The sequence below is a fragment of the Acomys minous genome, assembly GCF_964271855.1.
Source record: "Acomys minous genome assembly, chromosome: 15".
NCBI lineage: Eukaryota > Metazoa > Chordata > Mammalia > Rodentia > Muridae > Acomys > Acomys minous.
In genome coordinates this window covers 57,125,955-57,149,399 of record NC_140497.1, presented here as the reverse complement: position 1 = coordinate 57,149,399, position 23,445 = coordinate 57,125,955, and the positions used below count along the sequence as shown (strand labels likewise).

The 23,445-nt window shown below is 45.6% G+C and overlaps 1 protein-coding gene and 1 pseudogene across 6 annotated transcripts in view; one reads left to right on the top strand and one right to left on the bottom strand.

Annotated features, from left to right (window-relative positions):
• Window positions 1-23,445, top strand: part of FRYL (FRY like transcription coactivator) — a 236,645-nt gene that overhangs the window by 187,022 nt on the left and 26,178 nt on the right. For all 5 annotated transcript variants that reach the window (XM_084759709.1, XM_084759707.1, XM_084759705.1 and 2 more), the window contains 14 exons: window positions 608-711; window positions 2,657-2,842; window positions 4,363-4,567; window positions 5,438-5,559; window positions 6,556-6,746; window positions 8,088-8,182; window positions 10,075-10,682; window positions 11,122-11,219; window positions 15,844-16,014; window positions 17,621-17,761; window positions 19,089-19,286; window positions 20,072-20,233; window positions 20,348-20,422; window positions 20,761-20,937. In XM_084759709.1, coding sequence (XP_084615835.1) covers window positions 608-711; window positions 2,657-2,842; window positions 4,363-4,567; window positions 5,438-5,559; window positions 6,556-6,746; window positions 8,088-8,182; window positions 10,075-10,682; window positions 11,122-11,219; window positions 15,844-16,014; window positions 17,621-17,761; window positions 19,089-19,286; window positions 20,072-20,233; window positions 20,348-20,422; window positions 20,761-20,937 — 2,533 coding nt within the window. The remainder of the gene's footprint in view (window positions 1-607; window positions 712-2,656; window positions 2,843-4,362; window positions 4,568-5,437; window positions 5,560-6,555; window positions 6,747-8,087; window positions 8,183-10,074; window positions 10,683-11,121; window positions 11,220-15,843; window positions 16,015-17,620; window positions 17,762-19,088; window positions 19,287-20,071; window positions 20,234-20,347; window positions 20,423-20,760; window positions 20,938-23,445) is intronic.
• On the bottom strand, window positions 742-2,649 carry LOC311584972 (large ribosomal subunit protein eL34-like; annotated as a pseudogene). Its single transcript has one exon. The product of its transcript is annotated as a large ribosomal subunit protein eL34-like (transcript).

The window sequence follows — 23,445 nt, the reverse complement described above, 5'->3', positions numbered from 1 at the left end:
CACAGGGTAGCGGTGGTCATCCTCGTTGAGATACCACACCAAAATTAGACCCGTCTGTTGAGATGCTAAAAGATTCAGAGCTGTATTCTCGGTGCACAAAGCTCACCTTACTGAATCCGATTTTTCTGCTGCTCTTCTGGGTGTCTGGTGTAGTTACTTGACCTTTCTATGACCCAGTTACCACATCTGAAAAAAAAAAGTGACTTCTTTGTGGTCAGCACTGTTTTTTGTTTTTGTTTTTGTAATTCAATTAACCTGAATTCTAGTGAGTAACATCACAGCAAAGCATATTTACTACACCCTTTCAGAATTTATCCATGCACCAAACAGGTACCGAACACCTACTGGGGCAAGTGGCATATGTGGTAGGTCTGAAGAGGCGGGACAAGGAAGTGCAGTCCTTGACTCCAGGTTGCTCCGAACCCAGTGTTTCGAGCTAAGGCCATGGCTGTAACCCTTTCATCTGCTGCACTCCCCTCCCCCGCCTCCCCCCCTCTAGAAAAGTGTGTTTCTGTAGACTACTCGAGTCTTGGAGGAGTTTGTGCAGGCATCTTCTCAGGCCCCCTCTGCCCTGGTAAGCTGCTGAGGCGTGTTCTTGCCGTCCCAGGTGTAACATCGCCGTCATCCTGCTCACGGATCTCATCATCGACCACAGTGTGAAGGTGGAATGGGGAGGTTACCTCCATCTTCTGCTCCATGCAATCTTTATAGGTAACAAGTTCTGATCCCTTCCCCCCTCCACTTTGCGTTCCCAGGACCACCTTAAGTTGGTTCTTTCTTCAGAGAACCCTTAGGTAAGGGGTTCCCCGACCCCTTTGTTAGCAGAGGGGCGGCAAACAACCTTTTCACAGGGGTTGCATATCAGATCCTTGCATTATGATTCATAGCAAAGTTACAGAATGAAGTGGCTTTGGTTTGGGGTCACTACCACATGAGGACCTGTATTAAAGGGTGGTAGTTAGGAAAGACGGGAACCTCTGCAGTAGATGCTACTGTTTCTTGTGTTGGAGTGGAACATCGTGAGACTTTTCACATGGTCTCTGCCCAGAGGCAAGCGACTCTCAGCCTGACACAGGCATGCCTATTGCCAAGGCTGAGCACGTGCCGAGCAACCACGTCACGTCACTCCTCATCTCCTCCTCCTCCAGCCCGTATTACCCGTGTTCGTATGCCTGCTCCATGGCTCTTGAACGCTCAACACACATGCATACATTCTTCCGCGGGGCTAAGGTAGAGTAGCATTAGCTTACCTCAGAGATTATAACCTTTCAGGCTGACTGGAGTCTGTATCTGCATTCTAAGTGTTCAGAGTATCCGATGGCTGCCCAGTGTGATGACAGCTGAGTGTGCGTGTGGCCACGGTAGCAGGTGTGGACTCACTCTTCCACCCCTATAATGTCTCTGTGCTTTGAACATTGCCTTCCTTTTTTTTTTTTTAGACCAAGCCTTGACTTTTGTTACTTAAAAAAGCTGCATATTTCTTTTGCTTTCTGACTCTGTGCTCGTGCCTTCAACACTTTTACAACGATTTTCTGCTCCTCGATAAGGAAAGCCCCTTGATCCTGTCACGGACACACTTGGCACACATGGCACCCCCGTAGGTCTTGCTGGCGTGCCTCTTTGCCTTAGACAATCTCGTAAGGACTTTAGGCCTCACAGCATGAGCCCCTCGCAGCCTGCTTGCACACCCACCACATGCTGATTTAGGTGTTTCCCCAACCTTCTTGGTGTACAGGTAAATAGTCGTGTTGCCAGGGGTACAGACAGCCTAGTTTTGTTAGAGGCCATATTGTAGGAGAGCCTACAACGCTAAGTCAAACACTGGACCATTCTGAGTGCCGCTAAGCACCGTCCCCGGAAGAGTGAACATTGCCTTTCAGAAGGAAGTCAAGGTAGCGGTCTTTCTGATGGTACTTTCCTGGTCTGAGCACGTATATGTCACGTTTGGCCTACCTGGTTCCCATAGCAAATAGACATTTTGTCTTGCGTGCCAAGCAAAGTAGAATGCCTGATTTCTTAAAAGAATGCATGGATATCTGGTGCTACATAACAGGGTCATAATTTCCAAGAGGTCATGAAGTTTTGGGCATGAAACAAATTGAAAAGTTACCTTGAGAACTGGGGTAGAGGCAAGCAGATCTCTGTGCTCCGTTCCAGGCCAGCCAGAGCTACACGGTGAGACCCTGTCTCAAAAAACAAACAAACAAACACCCTGATTCTCGCTAGGCATTTATACAGGTGGAACAGAAGGCCCTTATAAATGTGGGAGTGAACTCGAGCCAATTTAAAAACAAGCTGTATCATACACAATATCAATATGCCATGAAATCTCTTACACACAGTGAACACTTGCGTTTGTGGGCTCTGGACGCCTGGCCTGAACCCAACACACTCTCTGGGGATACCCTGTCTGTGACCAACGTTTGCAGACTTTTTTCTTTGTCATTCATTAATCTCTATTGAGTACTGTAACCACTCCTGAGCTAGTATTTCCATTCTGTTTTTAGTAACCCAGGTTTGACTTGGGGTCTCTGGAGGGTGTCAGGGCTGCGTGCTCATGCTATGCATCTGCACACTAGGAATCTGAGTGGCGCTGCGGGACCGTTTCCTCTTACTGTCCTCCTGGCTGACGATGTTTTTGTCCTGTCCTTTGCAGGGTTTGACCACGGCCACCCTGAGGTGTATGAACATTGCAAACGCCTGCTTCTGCACTTACTAATAGTGATGGGACCCAACAGTAACATCCGGACTGTTGCTTCTGTCCTTCTCAGGAACAAGGAATTCAATGAGCCCAGGGTGTTGACAGTCAAACAAACTGCACACTCAGATTATACTTTCACAGGTACTGACTTTGAAGCCACGAGTTCCAAAGTAGAAACACACGCCCTTAAGTTGGAACCTTGCGATAGTGGAAAGTCAACCAGGAAACAGTTGGAAAATCTGCAACCATTTAAAATGCAGTTGTACTTTTTTTTTTTTTTTTTTTTGGTGGTGGTGGGGGCTTCTTTTTTGAGACAGGGGCTTGTTTTTTGAGACAGGGTTTCTCTGTGTAGCCTTGGCTGTCCTGGACTTACTATGTAGAGCTGTGTCATTTTTAAGTACCATCTGAAGCATTCCTAACCAACCAAAGGATGCATTAAAGCAGATGGTTGAGTCTCTTACGTCTACAGCTCTCTAGCAAACATGTTTTAGATTGGGTAAAGTATTTAAGTTAAAGAAGAAACAAAAAGTGCTTAATTTATTGACTACAAGTTTCTTTTTTTTTTTTTAACAAAGATGTTGTGTGAGATTCCTTCTCATCATTTCTAAAAGCTGGCTGACATTTTAAAATCTTTAGCCCCTTGATTATCCTTGCTACATTGAAATGTTCCATATTTTGAATGGGGGGGGGGGCGGGAAATGAATGAGACTTTTCTGGAGACTCTTAGCTCATTGTGTTCAAGGTCTCTGTTAAGTTCTGTGGGCTTTTTTGCTGTTGTTGTTTTAAGATCACAATCCCAGCTTATTTATTCCAGTCAAACTAACATAGCACTTGATAATGCAATTGTTTTTAGGAATTAAAGTGCATTTGCCTTTTTATCTAATCGCATGTCAGACACAGAGCTGATAAGATTTTTTTAAACTGTGGTTAAAAGACAGATCAAGGGCCAAGATCCATGTGGTGGAGAGAAAAAAAATACAATGCCCACAAATTGCCCTTTGGCCTACACACACACACACACACACACACTCACACCCCTTGCCTTGATGTGCATTAGCACCCCCCAACATACGCAAACTTAAATACAAGATGTAATTTTAAAAAAAATTTTAAGTAAAAATAAAGTAAACCTTCCTGGTTTTGTATAAAAAGCATGTTCATTCAAAATCCTATAGTTTGTTGCTTATTTATAAGTATCCATTTGCCATTTTGTAAGGTTTTAACTTTTAGCAGTGTTTATTTAATGATTGGCTTACTATAAATATTAGATAAAAAGTAAAATAGACTCTTAAAAATGAAGCCAAGATTATAGAACTTTTTATATTGTAATTAAAAATCAGTTTGCACTGTAGAAATGTAATTTGACTTAATAAAGGTGAAGAAAACACCCCACCTGCCTAGGGTTTTGCCACATCAGTGGTCTTCAGCAGATGGCAGCAGAGGGCCACTTAGTGCAGCTAAGATTAACACTGTGAACACAGTGTTTACCTCCAAAGCATTTGCTAAAGTTGTGCCTGTGCAGCTCAGGAGAGATGTTCATTCGCCTGCCCCATGCCCTCACGTATCCCATGCCATGTGTGAGTAGCAGTAACCAGCACAGTTCCGCCCTATTCTGGAGACTCTGTTGTGCAGTCCTCTTCACGGTTGCTTTCCTCTTCCAGCAGGCATTAACGATTTTATACCTGATTACCAGCCCTCCCCCATGACTGACTCAGGGCTCAGCTCCAGTTCTACCTCCTCAAGTATCAGCTTAGGAAACAACAGCGCTGCCATTTCTCACCTGCATGCCACGCTCCTCGGCGAGGTGGGCCTCTCAGTGGAGCAGGATGGGAAAGTCAAAACCCTCATGGAGTTCATTACCTCAAGGTAACCGTGCAGCTCTCTCCATCGCAGCGTTTGTGTTGAACTAGTCTCGCATCTGTCAAATAGTGGAAGCCAGGCTTGGGTTTTTCTGAAATTCCATACTTTGGAACACACAAGTTTGTATGGTACAGGCTTTTGAAAATCATATATGGTTTACTAAATGCTCAAAGACAACACTATTATCTGGAGGCATAACTCATCAACCACGTACCTTTTTTATGGTCTGCTTATTCAGGACTCTAAGATAAATAGATGGAGAAAGGATGTGATGGCCCATAATAAGAACCAAACCAAAGGGCTTAGTCCCAGCACTCACAGGATGGCTCACAGCCCTCTGTCACAAACTCCAGTCCTGAGAGATCTGACATCCTCCTCTGATCTCAAAGAACAACAGACATGCATGTTGTGCGCATACATACATGCATACAAAACACACATACATGTAAAATAATAAATAACCATTTTCTGTATGTTTTGCCTGCGTATATGCCCCCTCTGACATGTACCAATGAGATTTGGAGGTTAGTTTTGGGGATGACAGAGTCATAAAATTATGTAATGCAATTAGGACTTAGAAGAAAAACATCACTAAAGGAAAACACACAGAGATTCTAAATTGCAGCCATCCCTTCCTTCCATGCGAGCACACTCCTCTCGTCAGGTAGCCTGTCATCTTGTCCCGCCATCTCCTCTGCCGTCCCGTGGTCCTCCACTTGCTGGAGGCCTTTCCTTGGCCACGTGCTTAAGCGGTAGGAGTCGGCTGGACCGGTGATCACAGCCCCGCCCCCTCCTGAGTGTGAAGTCTAGACAGGTTAAAAACAAGTGGTTGATGCCAGCTCCACACGAACGAAGGTCGCCGTCATCTCTTGTCAGGAAACGAGGGCCCCTTTGGAACCATGAGGATGTTTCTGCCAAGAACCCTAGCATCAGGAGTGCCGAGCAGCTCACCACGTTCCTGAAGCACGTGGTTGCTGTTTTCAAGCAGTCAAATGCAGGTATTGTCTTTGATGAATACGCTAAGCAACATTTGATCTTGAAACAGTATCCGTGTGACTGAATTTTCAGTGATGCCCAGCTAATAGGTTGATAATTAATATCCTATGTACACATTTTTAGAAAGATTTTATTCTTTGATACATGATTGATGACAGGTGCGTCGGTAAAGAAAAATTACTAATTAAAGATAAGATTTCTACCCAGGACGTAATAGTCATGTGGATACTAGCCATAAAATTGTACAATACAATTTAAGAGTTATGAAAAATAACATTAAAGCACTGCTTCTCAACCTTCCTAATGCTGCAACCCTTTAATATACTTCCTCATGGTGTGGTGACCTCCAACTATAAAATTATTTTTGTTGCAATTCATAATTGTACTATTGTTACTACTGTGAACTATAATGTAAATGCCTGATATGCAGGATTTCTGACATGCAACCTCCAAAGTGGTCGTGACCCACAGGTTGAGAACTGCTGCATCAAAGAGAAATATAGAGAAAATTAGAAAATTTTCAATCCCTTTACGTTAGTAAAGGTTTCTACAATTTAGCATTTAACACATTCTGACAATCTTCATAAAAGAATTCCACGTTAACATGGTGCTTTCCTGCTAAGGATGGTTCTGTTCCTCCGGACCTTCAGCAGTGTTTAGAGCCATGCTTGGTCTCAATGTCCCTACAGTAAGGGTTGCCAAAGGAACTAGGATGTTGTTAAGTACCACTGGATGCCTAGGGCATCCCTCTATACAGAAACTACCTGTCTCCAACTGTCAGCATCGCTGAGGGTGAGAGATCCTGGACCCCAGGCTCCCTTCCCTGGAGATCAGGACAAAGCAAGCAAGCAAGCTTGTCTAATGCAAGCGAGGTACAAGCACTGTCCATAATGACAGTGTGGTCGGCCTGGCCAGGTAGTGTGCAGGGCCCTGGTGGTAAGATGACCGTGACTCCCCGTGCTGTGCACAGGCACCCATGGTCTCCCATGTCCTCTCAGAAGGAATCCACCTGGAGCGCCATCTCAGTGAGGTCGCTCTACAGTCGGCACTTTCGTGTTCCTCTCGACACTATGCTGGGAGATCCTTCCAGATCTTCAGGGCCCTGAAGCAGCCCCTGTCTGCGAATACGCTTTCTGACGTCCTCTCCAGGCTCGTGGAAACTGTAGGGGACCCAGGGGAGGATGCGCAGGTAAGGTTCCTGCTACCTTCTCCTGGCAGTTATCACCTGCTCCTTGAGGGGATGGAGTCATCTGAGCAGCCAGACCCCAGTTACAGCCAGATGGCTAATTAATTACTAACGTGGGTTAGCAAGTGGCACAGTGAATTTCCTGCTGAGTCTTTAAGAACCTATTTAGACACATGAACTATGCATGCTAGAGAAAGCTTTTTGGACACATACATCTACGTAGTACCTAGAGATTACTCCACAGTCACCAAAAGGCAGTAGCGTTAGGATATTAAATATCATTGGAGCGAGAAACAGGGGGTTTCATTTTTAAAGATAAGTAAAACACCACACTGGAGAACTCAAATTTGTGCAGTCCAGTGGGTTTACTGATTCCAGAGAATAGATCTTAAATGACAAACAAGACAAGGCTTTGGCATTCTGGGAATTGCAGAAACAAGGGTTGATCTACCAACAACAGCTCACCTGGTCTTACTTAATGCCATGAAAGTATAAGGTATTGATTTTAAGAGCCACAAAGGAGAAGGGAGACGTGCACACACACGCACACACGCACACACGCATGCATGCGTGCTCGCGCAATTAGCTAAGTAGCGTTCCTGAAGGAGATGTTGAAATGAACCAGGTCATGTGATGATCTGCGTTGAGAACATTTCGGGTAGAAAACAGGAGTCAGAAGTGCAAAGGCCCTGTGGCAGGGGCAGGAGGTTTTCTTTGAGGAACTTCAGGGAAACCATTGAGCAGAGGGCAGGGCCTGACATAACTAATCCAGAATGTGGAAGACCTTGTAGAAAGCTGCATGGAATCAGTGGAAAGCCACTGCCAAGGTTTTTGAGAAAAGGAAAAGATGTGATATTATTGGCTCGGGGAAGGGCGGGGGCGGGGCTGTCGGGGCTGTCTAGGTGGAGTCCTTGCAGGGCTTGAGAGGGACAAGCAGTCAGGTCCAAGGGGGCTCTTGAAGGAAGCCAGGCTGAAGCCGTAGGCTCCACTCACAGAGGCAATAGGAGGTGTGGAAAAAAGTCTGATTTAGGATAGACTTTAAAGTGATTTTTTTCAAGACCTGATGGTAGATTTGGTGTACATATAAAGAAGGAAACAAAAATGGCGGCGAGACTTCTGGCCTGAGCAATTTGTAGCAATTACAGACACTGCTGTTATAATCAACCTCTGCCATTAATCTGATGAGCACTCACCAGTCAGCGAGGTCGTGTTGCTCAGGAGGTTAATTATTTTGTAACTCGAACGAGAGAGATTAGTTCTATTTTTAAATCTCCCCAGGAAGTCCATTGCTTTTTTTTTTTTTTAACAGAACGTCATTAATTAAAACCTGTCCTCTGTCCCCAGGGATTTGTGATTGAACTGCTTCTCACCTTGGAATCTGCGATCGATACCTTGGCTGAAACCATGAAGCACTACGACCTGCTTTCCGCCCTTTCTCAGTAAGAACGTAGAACCAGGCAACCCTGAATGCAGGGCTGAGCACGGGGGCGCCTGAACCCATGGGTGCCTGAGCCTGGGGCCACCCGAGCCCAAGGGGGCCTGAGCAGGGGATGCCTGAGCCCAGGGGTGCCTGAGCCTGGGGGGCGCTTGAACCCATGGATGCCTGAACCTGGGGGCGCCTGAGCTTCGGGGTGGCCTGAGCTCCGGGGTGCCTGAGCCTGGAGGCGCCCGAACCCATGGGTACCTGAGCCTGAGGGCGCCTGAACCCATGGATGCCTGAGCCTGGAGGCACCAGAACCAGTGGGTGCCAGAACCTGGGGGCGCCTGAGCTCCCGGGTGCCTGAGCCTGGAGGCGCCCGAACCCATGGGTACCTGAGCCCGGGGGTGCCTGAGTCTGGGGGCACCTGAACCCATGGATGCCTGAGCCTCAGGACTCCCGAACCCGTGGGCACCTGAGCCTGGGGGCACCCGAACGCCCCAAGAGTTCAGATAGTGGCCTGGGAATGTAGGTCAGCTGGTAGCCCTGGAGAAGCTCTGGGTTTGGTCCCTACCACTGAACAAACGTGGTCAAGTGGCTCATACACAGTGTAATAGCTCCTGCTGTAATTAGAACACTACGAAGTTGGAGAGAGAAGGGTCGGGCCATCCCTGGCCACATAGTGTACTGAAGGCTCGTCTGGGATGCGCAGCCCTGGCCAAAGGAAAAAGAAAGTAAAGGGGAGGGGAAAGTCACATGTGGGCTGAAGAGATGACACAGCATTAACTCAGTTAGAAATTGAGTTCAGTTTTCCACAACCAGCTCCACCTCCTAACTCCAGCTCCAAAAGATCTAGCACCCTCTTCTGGCATTTAAAAGCATCTACACATACATGCACCAACATTTTTACAAAATAATTTTTTAAGCATGGAAAATGCCTCCAAGTGAAAACAGCCCTCAGTGAGGACTGCAGAAAGTTCTGGAACTGATCTCATCAGCGTTCTCTTCCAGTGTCCTGGTTGGTTGGGGACCTTCTGACTGTCTATTTAGGCTCCACCGACAAGCCCCATTGCTGTCACACCAGGGTGTAGTCACTCCCTGGGCGATCCCTCAGGACACCTTTCTTTATTGTCCTGCCACTTTCTCCAGAGCAGCCTCAGACAGCCCCTCTCTAAGCATCTGCTAATGCTCATCCTTTGGATTCCGCTTGTCCTGTTAAGTTCTAATATCAGCAATTAAAAGGGTATCAATCTGTACTCACCTCCCTCCGTAGGCTTCATTTACTGTCCCTATCTTTTTGCATACTTTTGGTATGTGTACAAAAGTAATTCATCTTAGTCAGTTGGGCACGCAGAAGAAGCCGGAAGTCTCTGTGCTTGGGTCTCATGGAGTGAATGTGCCACTGAAAGGAGGGAGGGACGTGAGAGTTGTCAAGCTGGATGGTCGTGATGCAAAAAGTCTGCTCTGGATGCCACTGGTACCTGAATGCAGAGCTCAGTTGGTGACTGCTCTACAAGTAAAAAAAAAAAAACACCTCTCCTGGCCTTAAAATATAGAGGCCCAGCGGACAGGGTCTGTTGTGCCTTTTGTTTTTAATATGGTGGCAAAACTGAAATAAAGTCAGATCTTAAAATTTACTTTTTCAGTGTTTAAGAATACATTTTTTTAAAGGTTTATTATATATGCAGTATTCTGCCTGCATGTATGACTTTACACCAGAAGAGGGCACCAGATCTCATCATAGATTCTCGTGAGCCATTATGTGGTTGCTGGGAATTGAGCTTAGGACCTCTAGAAGAACAGCCTCTGCTCTTAACCTCTGAGACTTTAAGAATAAATTTAATGTAGCAAGTGACTTCGTCTTCTTTCATTCCTTTTGTTCTTTTTCTCTTTTCCTTTGTCTTGTCTCTGTAGAACCTCATACCATGATCCTGTAATGGGAAACAAGTATGCAGCTAACAGAAAAAGCACTGGACAGCTTAATCTAAGCACAAGTCCCAGCAGCAGCACCAATTACTTGGGATACAACAGTAACACAAGAAGCAACTCTCTGAGGTTAAGTTTAGTTGGCGACCGCAGAGGCGACCGGCGGCGGAGTAACACACTGGATATAACGGATGGGCGGATAAACCATCCCGGCAGCTTGGCGAGGACTCGAAGCCTTTCCTCGCTGAGAGAGAAAGGAATGTATGACACACAGCCTGCCACGGAGCCCACCAACCTGATGGCCACCATCTTTTGGATCGCGGCGTCTCTGTTAGAATCTGATTACGAATACGAATACCTCCTGGCCCTAAGGCTCCTCAACAAACTGCTGGTCCACCTGCCCTTGGATAAGTCAGAGAGCCGAGAAAAGATTGAAACCGTGCAAAGCAAGTTGAAATGGAGTAACTTCCCGGGCCTCCAGCAGCTCTTCCTCAAGGGCTTCACCTCCGTGTCCACTCAAGAGATGACCGTGCAGCTCCTCAGTCAACTCATTTCTGTCTCCAAACACACGTTGGTGGATCCGTCCCAATTGTCAGGTGATGCTAACGTGAGCTGTATCAGAGTTGTTATAGTTTCCTTTTAAGCGAGTGTGGTGGGCGGAGCTGGGGGTGGGACCTAGTTTCTTGCCATTGCTAATACAACCAATGAGCTGCACCCTCAGGCTATGATTGCATTTTAATGTAGCTGGAAGTAGACCAAGCATTTGCTCTGAAATTGCCAAGTTCTGCTAATAATAATGATAATAATTATTATTAATATTATCGTTGTTGCTATTATTATTATTATTATTATTATTATTATTATTATTATAACTTTTCATGTTAGGTAAGTCATTTGGTAGAAGAATTTATAGGATCAGATATCCTATAGAAATGAAAATGGTTTCTGTAGACCATTTAAATGTGCCTGTAGCTTTCCAAATCTTATATAATAAAGTTGGTTCTTGTTTGCTTTTTTTTTTCTCTCACCCGATAGGTTTTCCTCTTAACATCCTTTGCTTACTGCCTCACTTAATCCAGCATTTTGACAGCCCAACTCAGTTTTGCAAAGAAACAGCTAGTCGAATAGCAAAGGTAAGCAAGCATGTTGCTGAAAGATCTGGCTTAGAGCATCACTCTGTCTTACAAATCCTCTCACTGTTCCTTCTTGAATTTTGCCTCTAATGTTTATTGCTTATCCCACAAGGAGTTGCACTGAAGCCAGTGAATAAAAATATTTAATTTGAGTGACCCTCCTCTGAGTCTGAGTCTTTTTCTGCTCCTTTTCCTACTTTTCTTCTCCACTACTCTGTCAGTTTCTCCTTCTAATCCAGGCACTGGGGTGGATGCTAGGGAGGTAGATAGCACTCCCATCCTTGTTGGCCTTAGAGTGGGGATATAGGCATGGAAGCCAAAGCTAGGGTCTGTGAGGCTCTAGGCAGTGTTCACAGTGCCTCTAGGGGCATAGACAGACAGACAGACAGACAGAAGGTGTCTCTATAGAAGATATCAAACGCGAAGCACCGCAGTGAGATCCCTGGTTGGGGGGCTGTGAGCAGGCCAGGAATTAAAGTTTTCTGAGCAGAAGAAATTGCATGTACAGAGATCTGGAGAGCTGACTTGGCTATTAAGAGCCCTTGCTGCTCTCCCAGCAGCTTCCCTGAGCACAATTCCCATCCCCCCCCCCACCCCCACACACATATACAGCATGCACACACTCACACGAATTAAATAGAACTATTAGAGGGGAAAACTACCTGTGACAAGTCCCCAAACTATAGTTTGAGTTTCTTAAAATTCTTTCCACTTTTTTCTTTTTAACACTTTCTTTTGTCTTTTCTCTTGACTCACACTTACATTTCCTCCCTACCACACAGTTCTGAAAGCAGCAGTATAGCTATTTTTCTTTCATCTGTTAATGTGTTTAAAATGTATGTCTCTTAATTTCGTAAAATATGATTTTAACATTTTTAAAAATAATTCCTTGTCCAGACAGCTTTTTAAAGATTAGATTCCTATTTACGTATGTACAAATATATGCCTGTCAGTCATTGCCTCTTGGAGGGGGAAATTTTCCAACTTAAAACTTACAATTACAAATAAAAGTTAGATACATTTAAAAATAATATACACAACCGCAGTAAATGATGAGAACAGGGAGGAGTAAGGCAGCAACAACATAGCTACAGACGAGAGCCCTGGAGGAAAAGACAGAAATTCTAACAGAGAGGAAGGAATAAATTGTCCTTTTTTTTGGAGAGCTTTTCACATAAACAGTTTTCTTAGAACCCACGATTCAGCCAACAGGCAGCACGGTGAAGGGAGGAGGTGAGCAAACACGTACACAGTGAAGGAGACCCTCCCGTCGTCAGCCGCAGCCCCGCCCAGTGCAGGGCCGTAGTGAGTGCGAAGAGCGGCCAAGCACATTAGCTGTAATGAACACCAGAGTTTTTGTGTTGCCTGGCCAGGTAAAGATGACAAGAAAATACTTAGACTTCACATGGTAGCACGAGCCTATGGAGAGAGGATCTCCACACGTGAAAGGGCAGCTTGGTCTTCCTGGGGAGCTGCAGGACATCCAAGGGATGCAATGAGACCGTGCCCTAAAAACCAACAAGAAAAGATTTTTTTTAAAGAATTAATAAAATATAGCCTTGAGTCCCTCCCTACTTGAATTTCTAAATTTATTATAATTTATTAAATACAAAAGGTTTCTTAATTAACCAATTGTAGATCACTTAGCTTGTCATGGTTAATGCAAGCATATCTTAGATTCTAAAAAATGGTAAACCAGACATGGCGGCTCATATCTATAATCTCAGTATTCTGAAGACTGAGGAAGAAATTTCATCGTGAGTTTGAGGACAGCTGGGGTTAGATGGTAAATTCTAAGCCAGCCTGGACTACAGAGTAAGAACCTGTCTCAAAACTTTAAAAAAAAACAAAAACAAAATTCCCACATCCCACATAGGTAGAAAGAGAGAACCAACTCCTGCGAGATGTCCTCTGACTTCCATCAACATGCACACGCATCCAATGAATAAATAAATGTAATGAAATTGAAAGATGAGCATGCATGGTAGTTTAAAAAAAAAGATGAGCCAAAAATTTTTAATCTTGATTTTTAATAAGTTCAACATACAACATTCAGTATTTAGCAGAAAACTAATCATTTAAATTAAAATAATAATTTTGGGAAATATTTGCCTGAGATAAACCAACTTTATATGTGGTACTTCCACTGATAAGGGTTTAGGATGATATAAAATTTATTAAAAGTAGATTTCCTATTAATATTCTAATGATGCATCATCAGTAAAATATAAACAAGGTCTCTCTCCGCCCGCCCCCCCCCCCAAACCCATTTGAGGGGGTTAGAAAGAAATATTTGGCTTAAATGGAATTTTTAAGGAAACAGATAACATAACTAGGGAAATAGAAGCATTTAAGAGATGTAGTCAGAGTGTGTGCAGTAGCCAGCCTACTAAGTGCTAGAGTCACTGAGAAGCCTAGCCTGCCCTAAAAGCTGTCATAGCCCCTGAGGAGAAAGCTGCTGGTGTCCTGACCTCATCACTAGACAGGAAGTCCCCAAATAATTGTTTTGCTTCTAAGAATCCAAATCAGGCCTCTGCGATTGCTAAATTGTTTTTAAGTGTACTTTCTCCTGCAGAGCAGCACAGGATGGCTCCCTCTGTGTGTGCTTTTAGCAACCTGCAGGATACGCGCTAAATTGATTTCCTTAATTTATTCTCTCACTTGTAACTGTTGAGAGTAATTTTCCACCATTATGTGCTTCCTCGTTATGCAAATACCGCTAGGTCTGTGTTTATGCCCGTGGAGAGCCTGGCGTTTCCAGGCCAGGCAGCACTCTTCCGTTATGGCAGAAATCATGCAGAAAGAGTTGCTAGAGAACATTCCCTTTTTGATCTTTGGATTGTATTTTAACCTGGTGCTTGGAAATGTCAAAATTAATTCTTAGGTCATTTTCTTTTTTATAATACTGCACAGGAATTCTCTCTCTTTTCAAAAAAAAATGTTTTAAAAATTATTGTTGAGAAGAAAAGTACCCTTTTGTAAGAATTAAGGATAGCCAGAGATGATGGTGTGCACCTGCAACCCCAGTGATCAGAATGCGGAGAAGGAAGAACCGCAAGTTCAAGTCTGGCCTGGGCCGCAGAAGAAGGCCCACAAGCAAACGGAACCCCCAAAGAATGTTTTGTTACTCAAGAAAATTTATAAAGCAAGGAGATTTAATTATTGTGAAAGTGTAAGATTATATGACTTTTAAAATCATTCATTAGGTTATATATATTGAAATAGAAATGAGAAACATCAACCAAGCCCCCCCCCCACCTTCTCATTGTTGGTTTACTGATACTGGATGAGATCGGTGGCTTTCAGTGAACTTATAATTTCCATGGTACTATATTAGATTTTCTGCAGCCGTACATGCCTTTATACCTCCAGCTCAAGAGGGCAATAGCTAAGAGACAGACTGAGGCCCTCCACGTCTGTCAGATGTCCTCTGAATTATCAAACTATTTTAACTAAACAGTTAAATATATATGTGTGTGTATTTCAGAGGCAATATTCTCTTTACTAAATGCTACAGGCAGTTGTGAAAATGTAGGCAACACATCAGTAGTAAAAAAGAAGAACAAGTAAGAAAAAACTGCCAAGGCTAGGCTTTTTGATAAATATGTATGTACTTATATTCTTACACATATATGAATACTAGACTCGTGAAACAGTTCTAGATGGTTCTAGTGTCTCCTAGAGGAGGCTAGGAGACAGCTGCACCAAGAAACCCAACTTAGGAAGGAACAAAGGAGCTAAGAATGTGAATTCAGTCAATAAGGGTCCCCAAAGGTCTGCTGGTCCCGTTCCGTACCCCTATGTCAAGCAGGTTCTGGAAAACAGACATGTTGTAGGTTGGCGTCCACAAGGACTAGCCAAGGAACACAGCGCTTCTGTAATCTCCTGGAGAACAGTGATGCTGGTGGGCGGATTGCCACCAGCGGGGATGCCATGGCTCCAGTGAAGTCTGTGACCATGTCCCACAGACTGAAGCCTTTGGCAGTAGCTCATCTATGAGACGCCCTGGCACAGTGGCCCTGGACCAGCCTGAGGATTTCAAGTGCAGCCTGCCCGCTTAGGCTCTTGGGCACTAGAGCACTTTGGCATTTGACAGAACAGTTACAAACTCATGGGTAGGGATTATAGAACCATAGACAGTCGGACACTTAGCAGAGACAATATTGGAGACTGAAAACACCATCCAGTTTTAAACCCAGACAAGTGTTGGACACGTCACTTCCTCTTTCCTTTGTTTTATTGCAGTGGTTCTCAACCTTCCTAATGCTGCCACCATTTAATCCCTCATGTTGTATTAAGCCCAACTATAAATTTGTTACTATTACGAATCATAATGTAAATAGTTTTGGAGATAGAAAGTTGCCCAAGGAATCTGGATCCACAGGTTGAGAACTGCTGCTCTATTGCAGTTCTCCGGGTTTTGGGGGTTTTTATTGTTTTTGGTTTTTTTGTTTTGGTTTTGGTTTTGGTTTGGTTTTTTTCCTTTTCTGTGTCATTTTTCTAGGTTTTGAACTGAAATGCACTGAAACTTAAATGGGTCTCAGGTTATTTGTTTAAGCCAATGCATTCAGCCTACAGCAGGTTTAAGTTGTAGGCAGCCAGAATAAGCATCTGTGTTCTCCAGGTCTGTGCAGAGGAGAAGTGCCCGACGCTGGTGAACCTGGCTCACATGATGAGTTTGTACAGCACACACACCTACTCCAGAGACTGTTCCAACTGGATCAACGTGGTGTGTCGGTACCTGCACGACTCTTTCTCAGAGGCGACTTTCAGTCTTGTGACTTACCTGGCAGAGGTGAATTGAGGTGGTTTTGAACAGCTCGCTCAGCGGTAAAATTGTCAAGTGGCTGTTTATGGAGACAGCCCCTGTGGTACTAACTAGTCATCCAGTGGAGAGTGAGTGGAGAGGCGAGCTCATCAGAGAGTAGAGAGAGTGTAGAGCTACAAATGATTTCTTTCCAGTCCACATGTTTTTCTCCTTTTTCCAGGATTTAATTTCTTAACCCATTGCCTTAGTTGACATGAAAGTAAATGTCTTTTTTTTTTTTTTTTTTTTTTTTTGTCTTTTTGTTTTGTTTTCTTTCCTCGAGACAGGGTTTCTCTGTGTAGCCCTGGCTGTCCTAGACTCGCTTTGTAGACCAGGCTGGGCTCGAACTCACAGCAATCCGCCTGCCTCTGCGTCTGGGATTAAAGGCGTGCGCCACTGTGCCTGGCGGAAGCAACTGTCTTAGTTAGGATTTCTATTGCTGTGATGAAACACCATGACCAAAAGCAGCTTAGGGAAGGGTTATTTTAGCTTACAATTCCACATCACGTTCCATCATTGAGGAAGTCAGGGTAAGAGCTCAAACAGTGTAGGAACCTGGAGCAGGAACTAGTGTAGAGGCCATGGACAGATGCTGCTTACTGCCTTTCTCATACACCCCAGAACCATCTACCCAAGTGTGTTGCCACCCACAACGTGTTGGGCCCTCTCACACCAATTTCTTAAAAAAAAAAAAAAAAAAAAAAAGTCCCGCAGGCTTGCCTACAGACCAGTTTTGTTGTGGAGGCAGGCTTCTCTAATGAGGTTCTCTCTTCTCAATTACTCTAGCCTGTGTCAAGTTGACATAAAGCATAATGGCACAGTAATGAGCGTAGACCTCTCCTTTATAGAAAGTGGAAGTGTATTTTGGGTGGCGTTTATCCTAGAGAGTAGGTACAAATTCTATTTCTTCAAAATTTATTCTTGGTACCTGCCCTCGTGCCTGTAATCACAGCAATGAGGAAGCTGGGGCCTGAGGTTTGGGGGCAAGCCTGGACTGCACAGTGATCCCCAGGAAGGGAATTGTTTTAAGTACAACGCATGTTTCCTTCTGATGGTCAGGGTGCATTAACTGGCCATTGATGGTCCAGGTGGTAGTTGCTCATTCGGTTTTATAAATAAAATCTTGTGCAAGATCACTTAGCTACTACATAGCTTTATGAATAGTAGTTCATCATTCTTTGGTGATAGCAATATAGTTGGTTCTTTTTTTATTTTTTTTCCGTTTTTCGAGACAGAGTCTCTCTGTGTAGCATTAGCTGTCCGGGACTTGCTTTGTAGACCACCACGCTGGCCTCAAACTCGTAGTGAACCGAGTGCTGGGGTTAAAGGCATGCGCCACCACGCCCGGCGTTGGTTCTTTTTCCTTTAGCCTAAAATAAATAATATCTATTTATTATCAAAGGCTGTTATTGAAATGGGAAACAGTCATCCTTTGCAACAGAAGGAAAAATAATATATGTTGCCTTTTATTGTAGCAGTTTCCTAATTTCTGGTCATGGGAACAAACCTACAGATTAAACCTACTTGTTTTTTTAAGTGTAACCCATGTTTGTGTTCGACCTGGTTAAAGCCTGTATTTTGGTGTCGCCTTTAGCTGTTAGAAAAAGGACTGTCGAGTATGCAGCACTCGTTGCTACAGATCATCTACAGTCTACTGAGTCACGTCGACTTGTCTGCAGCCCCGGCCAAGCAGTTTAACCTGGAGATCATAAAGATCATTGGCAAGTATGTTCAGGTGAGTGACCACAAAATTCATACGCAGCACTGTGTAACCTGAAATAATTCATGAGAGGGTAGGGCAGGCCAGTGATGTTTCCAGGACTACTTACCACACAGAAAATGCTCTCGGTGTGACACCAAAGCACCATTTGGATGAGCTCACTGGTGTGGCGCTTTCGTTAATGGAAGCCACATTTCTGCAACAGCTACAGCAAGTGTGTATGCAAACAGCAGCAGTTACCACCGCTGAAAACCAGGGCTGGGACTTATTTCACTCTTTGTAAGGAAGGAAGAAAGAAAGAAAGGAAGAAAGAAAGAAAGAAAGAAAGAAAGAACTGAAAAAGGCTTTATAAATTCTTTGCTGGACATTGATGCTTCTCCACATACAAACCTGCCATGTCAGTCATTCCTAAATTATGTTGTGGGAATATATAAAACTAAGAAAAACAAAATAATAGGCACCACGGTGAGGAAAACCTTCCTCTGAAGGTCAGCCACGCCTGAGAGTATCCCGTGTTTGGTAGTGAAGAAACGAGCCCAGGGGCTGAGGTCGCTCAGGGGTTACGAGCACCTGTTGTTTCTACTTAGGACCCCACAGGGCAACTCACAACAATCTCTTAACTCCAGTTCCAGGGGATCTAACACCCTCTTCTGGCCTCTGTGGGCACTGCACACACATGATGTGGATACATGTGCAGGCAAAGCACACACACACACACACGCACACACACACGCACACACACACACACTCATCTATTTGAAGCCAAAAAGCTTACATGTATGTGATTCCTTGCTTAACTGCAGCCAGGTTCCCTCATAGGCCTTTCCAAGGACTTACAATGATTTATCAAGTGCTCCCTGGAGAACAGCAAGGTCCTCCATTAGGGAATATCAGTAGGTCTATTTTTTTGTTTTCTTTTGTTTTGTTTTTTAATAATTTATTTAATTTTTATTTTAGCGTGAGGGTGTCAGAGCCATTGGAATTAGGATTACAGACAGTTGTGAGCTGCCATGTGGTGGCTGGGAATTGAACCCGGGGCCTTTGGAAGAGCAGACAGTGCTCTTAACCACTGAGCCATCTCTCCAGCCCCCAGTAGGTCTATTGTGTGTGATCATCAAACACCAACAACAACAACTCAGATTTCTCTACATTTTATAACTCAGACCTTTCCTTAAAAGTTCTCAAGGGAAAAAATGAATCCATTTATAGGCATCGTACAGCAATGCCATTTTCACACTCTGTAGTACAGGCTGGGTTTTTGTGTGTGTTGTGTTGTGTTGCATGGCGTTGTGTTGTCCCGCACACACTCTTTTTACCTCTCACTGGTTCTTTCTGGATCCAGAGCCCTTACTGGAAGGAAGCCCTCAACATCCTGAAGCTGGTGGTATCGCGCTCTGCAAGTCTTGTGGTACCCAGTGATATCCCCAAGGCCTATGGGGTAGATGTAGGTTCTCCCGAAATATCCTTCGCTAAAATTTTCAACAACGTCTCAAAGGAGTTGCCTGGCAAGACGTTAGATTTCCACTTTGACATCTCTGAGGTAAGATGCCCCCTAGTGCAGTGCTATTAGGTGCTCTCACCTGCTCACTCAGTCACCCAAGCCTGAGTTGGCTCTGGGATAGGCACCGTGAAACTGCTTATAACAACGGGGCAAAAGCTGGCCTCAGTGGCGTATGTCTGTAATACCAGAGGCAGAGACAGGTGGACCCTTTTAAATTAGTTCAAGGCCAGCCTGGTCTACAAAGTGAGTCCAAGACAGGCCAAGGCTACACAGAGAAACCCTATCTTGAAAAACAAAACAAGTAAAATGAACGAAGGCTGACGCTGAGGAAGCTTGCGTTGCCTTGAGGAAACAAGGGGACAAGCATTGTAATGGTGCCTGACTGGAAGTAAGATGGAAGTGAACTGGAAAGATACAGTGTGCCCCTAAAGGCGTGTTTCGGGAAGGAGACAACATCTAAGCTGAGTGTTGAAAAATAAATAGCCCTAAGGGAGCAGATACAAGAGTTTGGGGTGCCTTGGTTAGGGTTTCTATTGCTGTCCTAAAGTACCATGACTGACATCAACCTGGGGTAGGGGGAGGGTTTATCTCATCTTATAACTTGCAGTCCGTCATCCAGGAAAGGCAGAGCCAGAACATGGAGGCAGGAGCTGATGCAGCGGCCATGGAGGGATGCTGCTTACTGGCTTGCTCCTCAGGGCTTGTTCAGCCTGCTATCTTGGTTATTTGCAGAACACATCATGGTAGATACGTTAACATTTAACTGTTGCAAGTTTCTTTGGTGTGGAAGCATCGAGTCAGCGCTTGCATTTGTTTCTGTGTAGACACCCATCATTGGAAACAAGTACGGAGGCCAGCACAGCGCTGCGGGAAGGAACGGGAAAGCAAAGGTGATCGCCGTCACCAGGAGCACCTCCTCCACCTCCTCGGGCTCCACATCCAACGCCCTGGTCCCCGTCAGCTGGAAAAGGCCGCAGTTATCACAGGTGCATAGAGAGCGTCCATGTGGGAGGAATGAACGGATCTTGCGGTCGCTCATACAAACCCCTGAGAACTGTCTTAGTTTACCCCTACTAACACTGGAATTTCCTTCCTGTTAGCGGAGAACAAGAGAGAAGCTGATGAGCGTGCTTTCCCTCTGTGGCCCTGAGTCTGGCCTCCCAAAGAATCCATCTGTGAGTAATCAGGAGCATGCAGGTGAAGGGGGCCAGAGTCACTGTGCCTTGGTGCTAGCCTTTTCTAAGTAAGTCCTGGTATTAAGAATGAAAAGGAGATGGTCCTGTCTGTTGCCAAAGCTGCCAGCTATGCTGGCCAAGTGTTGAGCTGGTTAGGCATGAAAACTAAGTTGAAATTCTGCATCGATTGGTGAGGCCGACAGGTTCTGGGGGAATGGTACCTCAGCTGCAGGGTGACGGCGATGGTGATGATGGGCACTGATCTCCCTCTCCCCCCATCTCTCTCTCTCTCCTCCCATCTCTCTCTCTCTCTCTCTCTCTCTCTGTCTCTGCACCAGGTTATATTTTCTTCGAATGAGGATCTGGAAGTCGGTGACCAGCAGACCAGCTTGATTTCCACAACAGAGGACATAATCCAAGAAGAAGAAGTTGCCGTTGAAGACAACAGCAGTGAGCAGCAGTTTGGCGTCTTCAAGGACTTCGACTTCTTGGATGTTGAGTTGGAAGATGCCGAGGTAAGAATGTGGGCTTTCCTGGTGTGTGTGGGTGGACGCGGCTGAGCCAGCCTCGGACCATGCCGTCCTCTCTCCTTGTGGAGATTAGTGTAAAATCCAGAAAGGTAAACTAAGTATGATTGCCACGGGAGGTCAGGAGCAGAAGGAAAAAGAGGAGTGCACCCCATCTTTACAGAGTGAGAAGACGAACTCATTAGTTACTTTAGTGTATTCATAGATTAAATGTTTAACATGAGCTAAACAAATTAATAGCAAGGACATACGTTAAAATTGATCAAACCTAGTTTCTTTGCCTTTGTTTTGCGACAGGGTCTCCTCAGCCCTGGCTTGAACCTCATGCCAGTTCTGCCTCGGCCTCCCAAGTGTAGAGAGATGACAGGTGTGAGCCACCAGACCCAGCTTAAACATAGTGCTATTTGTCACTAGAGTGACTGCCTGGTGCTCTGCATCTGGCAGGTGTCTGAGGTCCTCTCAGTGGCACCCCCAACTACTTCTTGCTCAACTTCCCCTAGGGCCTGCTTCGTCTGACAGCCAAAGGGCTTTCTCTTACAAACTGATTCTGTGCATAGGATATGCCCGTCTAGAGCAGCAATTATCAACCTGTGGGTCAGGACCCCTTCAGCAAACCTCTCTCTCCAAAATATTTACACTATAGTCCATAACAGCAGCAAAATCACAATTATAAGCAACAAAAATAATTTTATGGGTGTTGGTCACCACAACATGGTGAACTCTATTAAAGGGTCACAGCATTAGGAAGGCTGAGAACCACTGAGTTAGCAGTTGCCTAAATGGAAATCAGAATGCAAAAGAGCAGATTTGTCAGCCCAGGCAGCTGAGCTAGTCCCAAGGCCAGGCTCTGTGAGGCCTCTCACCACCTCTCTGTGCTTTTCCGGCTCCTCCCCTTCTTTCCAGGCCAATTTGGTAGCAGCACGATGATGTCACTGTTCTGTGACCTCACGTGCCCACATAGCAATGTTTGGGGCAAATAAAGATCAGTTCCAGGGACGCTGTCAGGAGAGGGAGATGCTGCTTTTCCAGATGCTCCTAGCCCTTTGTAGCTCAACTATTGGCCCAGGTTGAAGCGCCTGCTGAGTTCTGAGGCAGCCACCATGGTAAACATAAGGGAGATGGCCTGTTGTCTTAGACTGGTGAGATCCCGTTCCTGTAGCTCAGGTCAGCTCCCCAAGTGACAGCCCCTTAGACCTGAAAAGATTATAATAGATCCAAGATATGAACATCCCCCAATTGTTACAAATACACATTAATAAACAGTAAGGCAAAAAAAAACCATTTCACAATTAATATCTTGTACCACATTTGCATGTTTCTTTTTCTAAAGAGTCAACTCAGATAGCTCGTGTGCATCCATCAGCCCCCACAAGCAGCGGTTCTCTTGCCTGCCTTGTCACACAGTTAGCTGGTAATGAGAGGCAGTCTGCAGAGGTGCTCCCCCTGCCATGTCACACAGTTAGCTGGTAACGAGAGGCAGTCTGCAGAGGTGCTCCCCCTGCCTTGTCACACAGTTAGCTGGTAAAGAGAGGCAGTCTGCAGAGGTGCTCCCCCTGCCATGTCACACAGTTAGCTGGTAACGAGAGGCAGTCTGCAGAGGTGCTCCCCCTGCCATGTCACACGGTTAGCTGGTAACGAGAGGCAGTCTGCGGAGGTGCTCCCCCTGCCATCTCACACGGTTAGCTGGTAACGAGAGGCAGTCTGCGGAGGTGCTCCCCCTGCCATCTCACACGGTTAGCTGGTAATAAGAGGCAGTCTGCAGAGGTGCTCCCCCTGCCTTGTCACACAGTTAGCTGGTAACGAGAGGCAGTCTGCAGAGGTGCTCCCCCTGCCTTGTCACACAGTTAGCTGGTAAAGAGAGGCAGTCTGCGGAGGTGCTCCCCCTGCCATGTCACACAGTTAGCTGGTAACGAGAGGCAGTCTGCAGAGGTGCTCCCCCTGCCATGTCACACAGTTAGCTGGTAACGAGAGGCAGTCTGCGGAGGTGCTCCCCCTGCCATCTCACACAGTTAGCTGGTAATAAGAGGCAGTCTGCAGAGGTGCTCCCCCTGCCTTGTCACACAGTTAGCTGGTAACGAGAGGCAGTCTGCGGAGGTGCTCCCCCTGCCATCTCACACGGTTAGCTGGTAACGAGAGGCAGTCTGCGGAGGTGCTCCCCCTGCCATCTCACAGGGTTAGCTGGTAACGAGAGGCAGTCTGCGGAGGTGCTCCCCCTGCCATCTCACACAGTTAGCTGGTAACGAGAGGCAGTCTGCGGAGGTGCTCCCCCTGCCATGTCACACAGTTAGCTGGTAACGAGAGGCAGTCTGTGGAGGTGCTCCCTCTGCCATGTCACACAGTTAGCTGGTAACGAGAGGCAGTCTGCGGAGGTGCTCCCCGTGCCATCTCACACGGTTAGCTGGTAACGAGAGGCAGTCTGCAGAGGTGCTCCCCCTGCCCTGCAACTTCAAGGATATGAACCCAGTACCTGGGAGTTGCACACATGCCAATAGACTT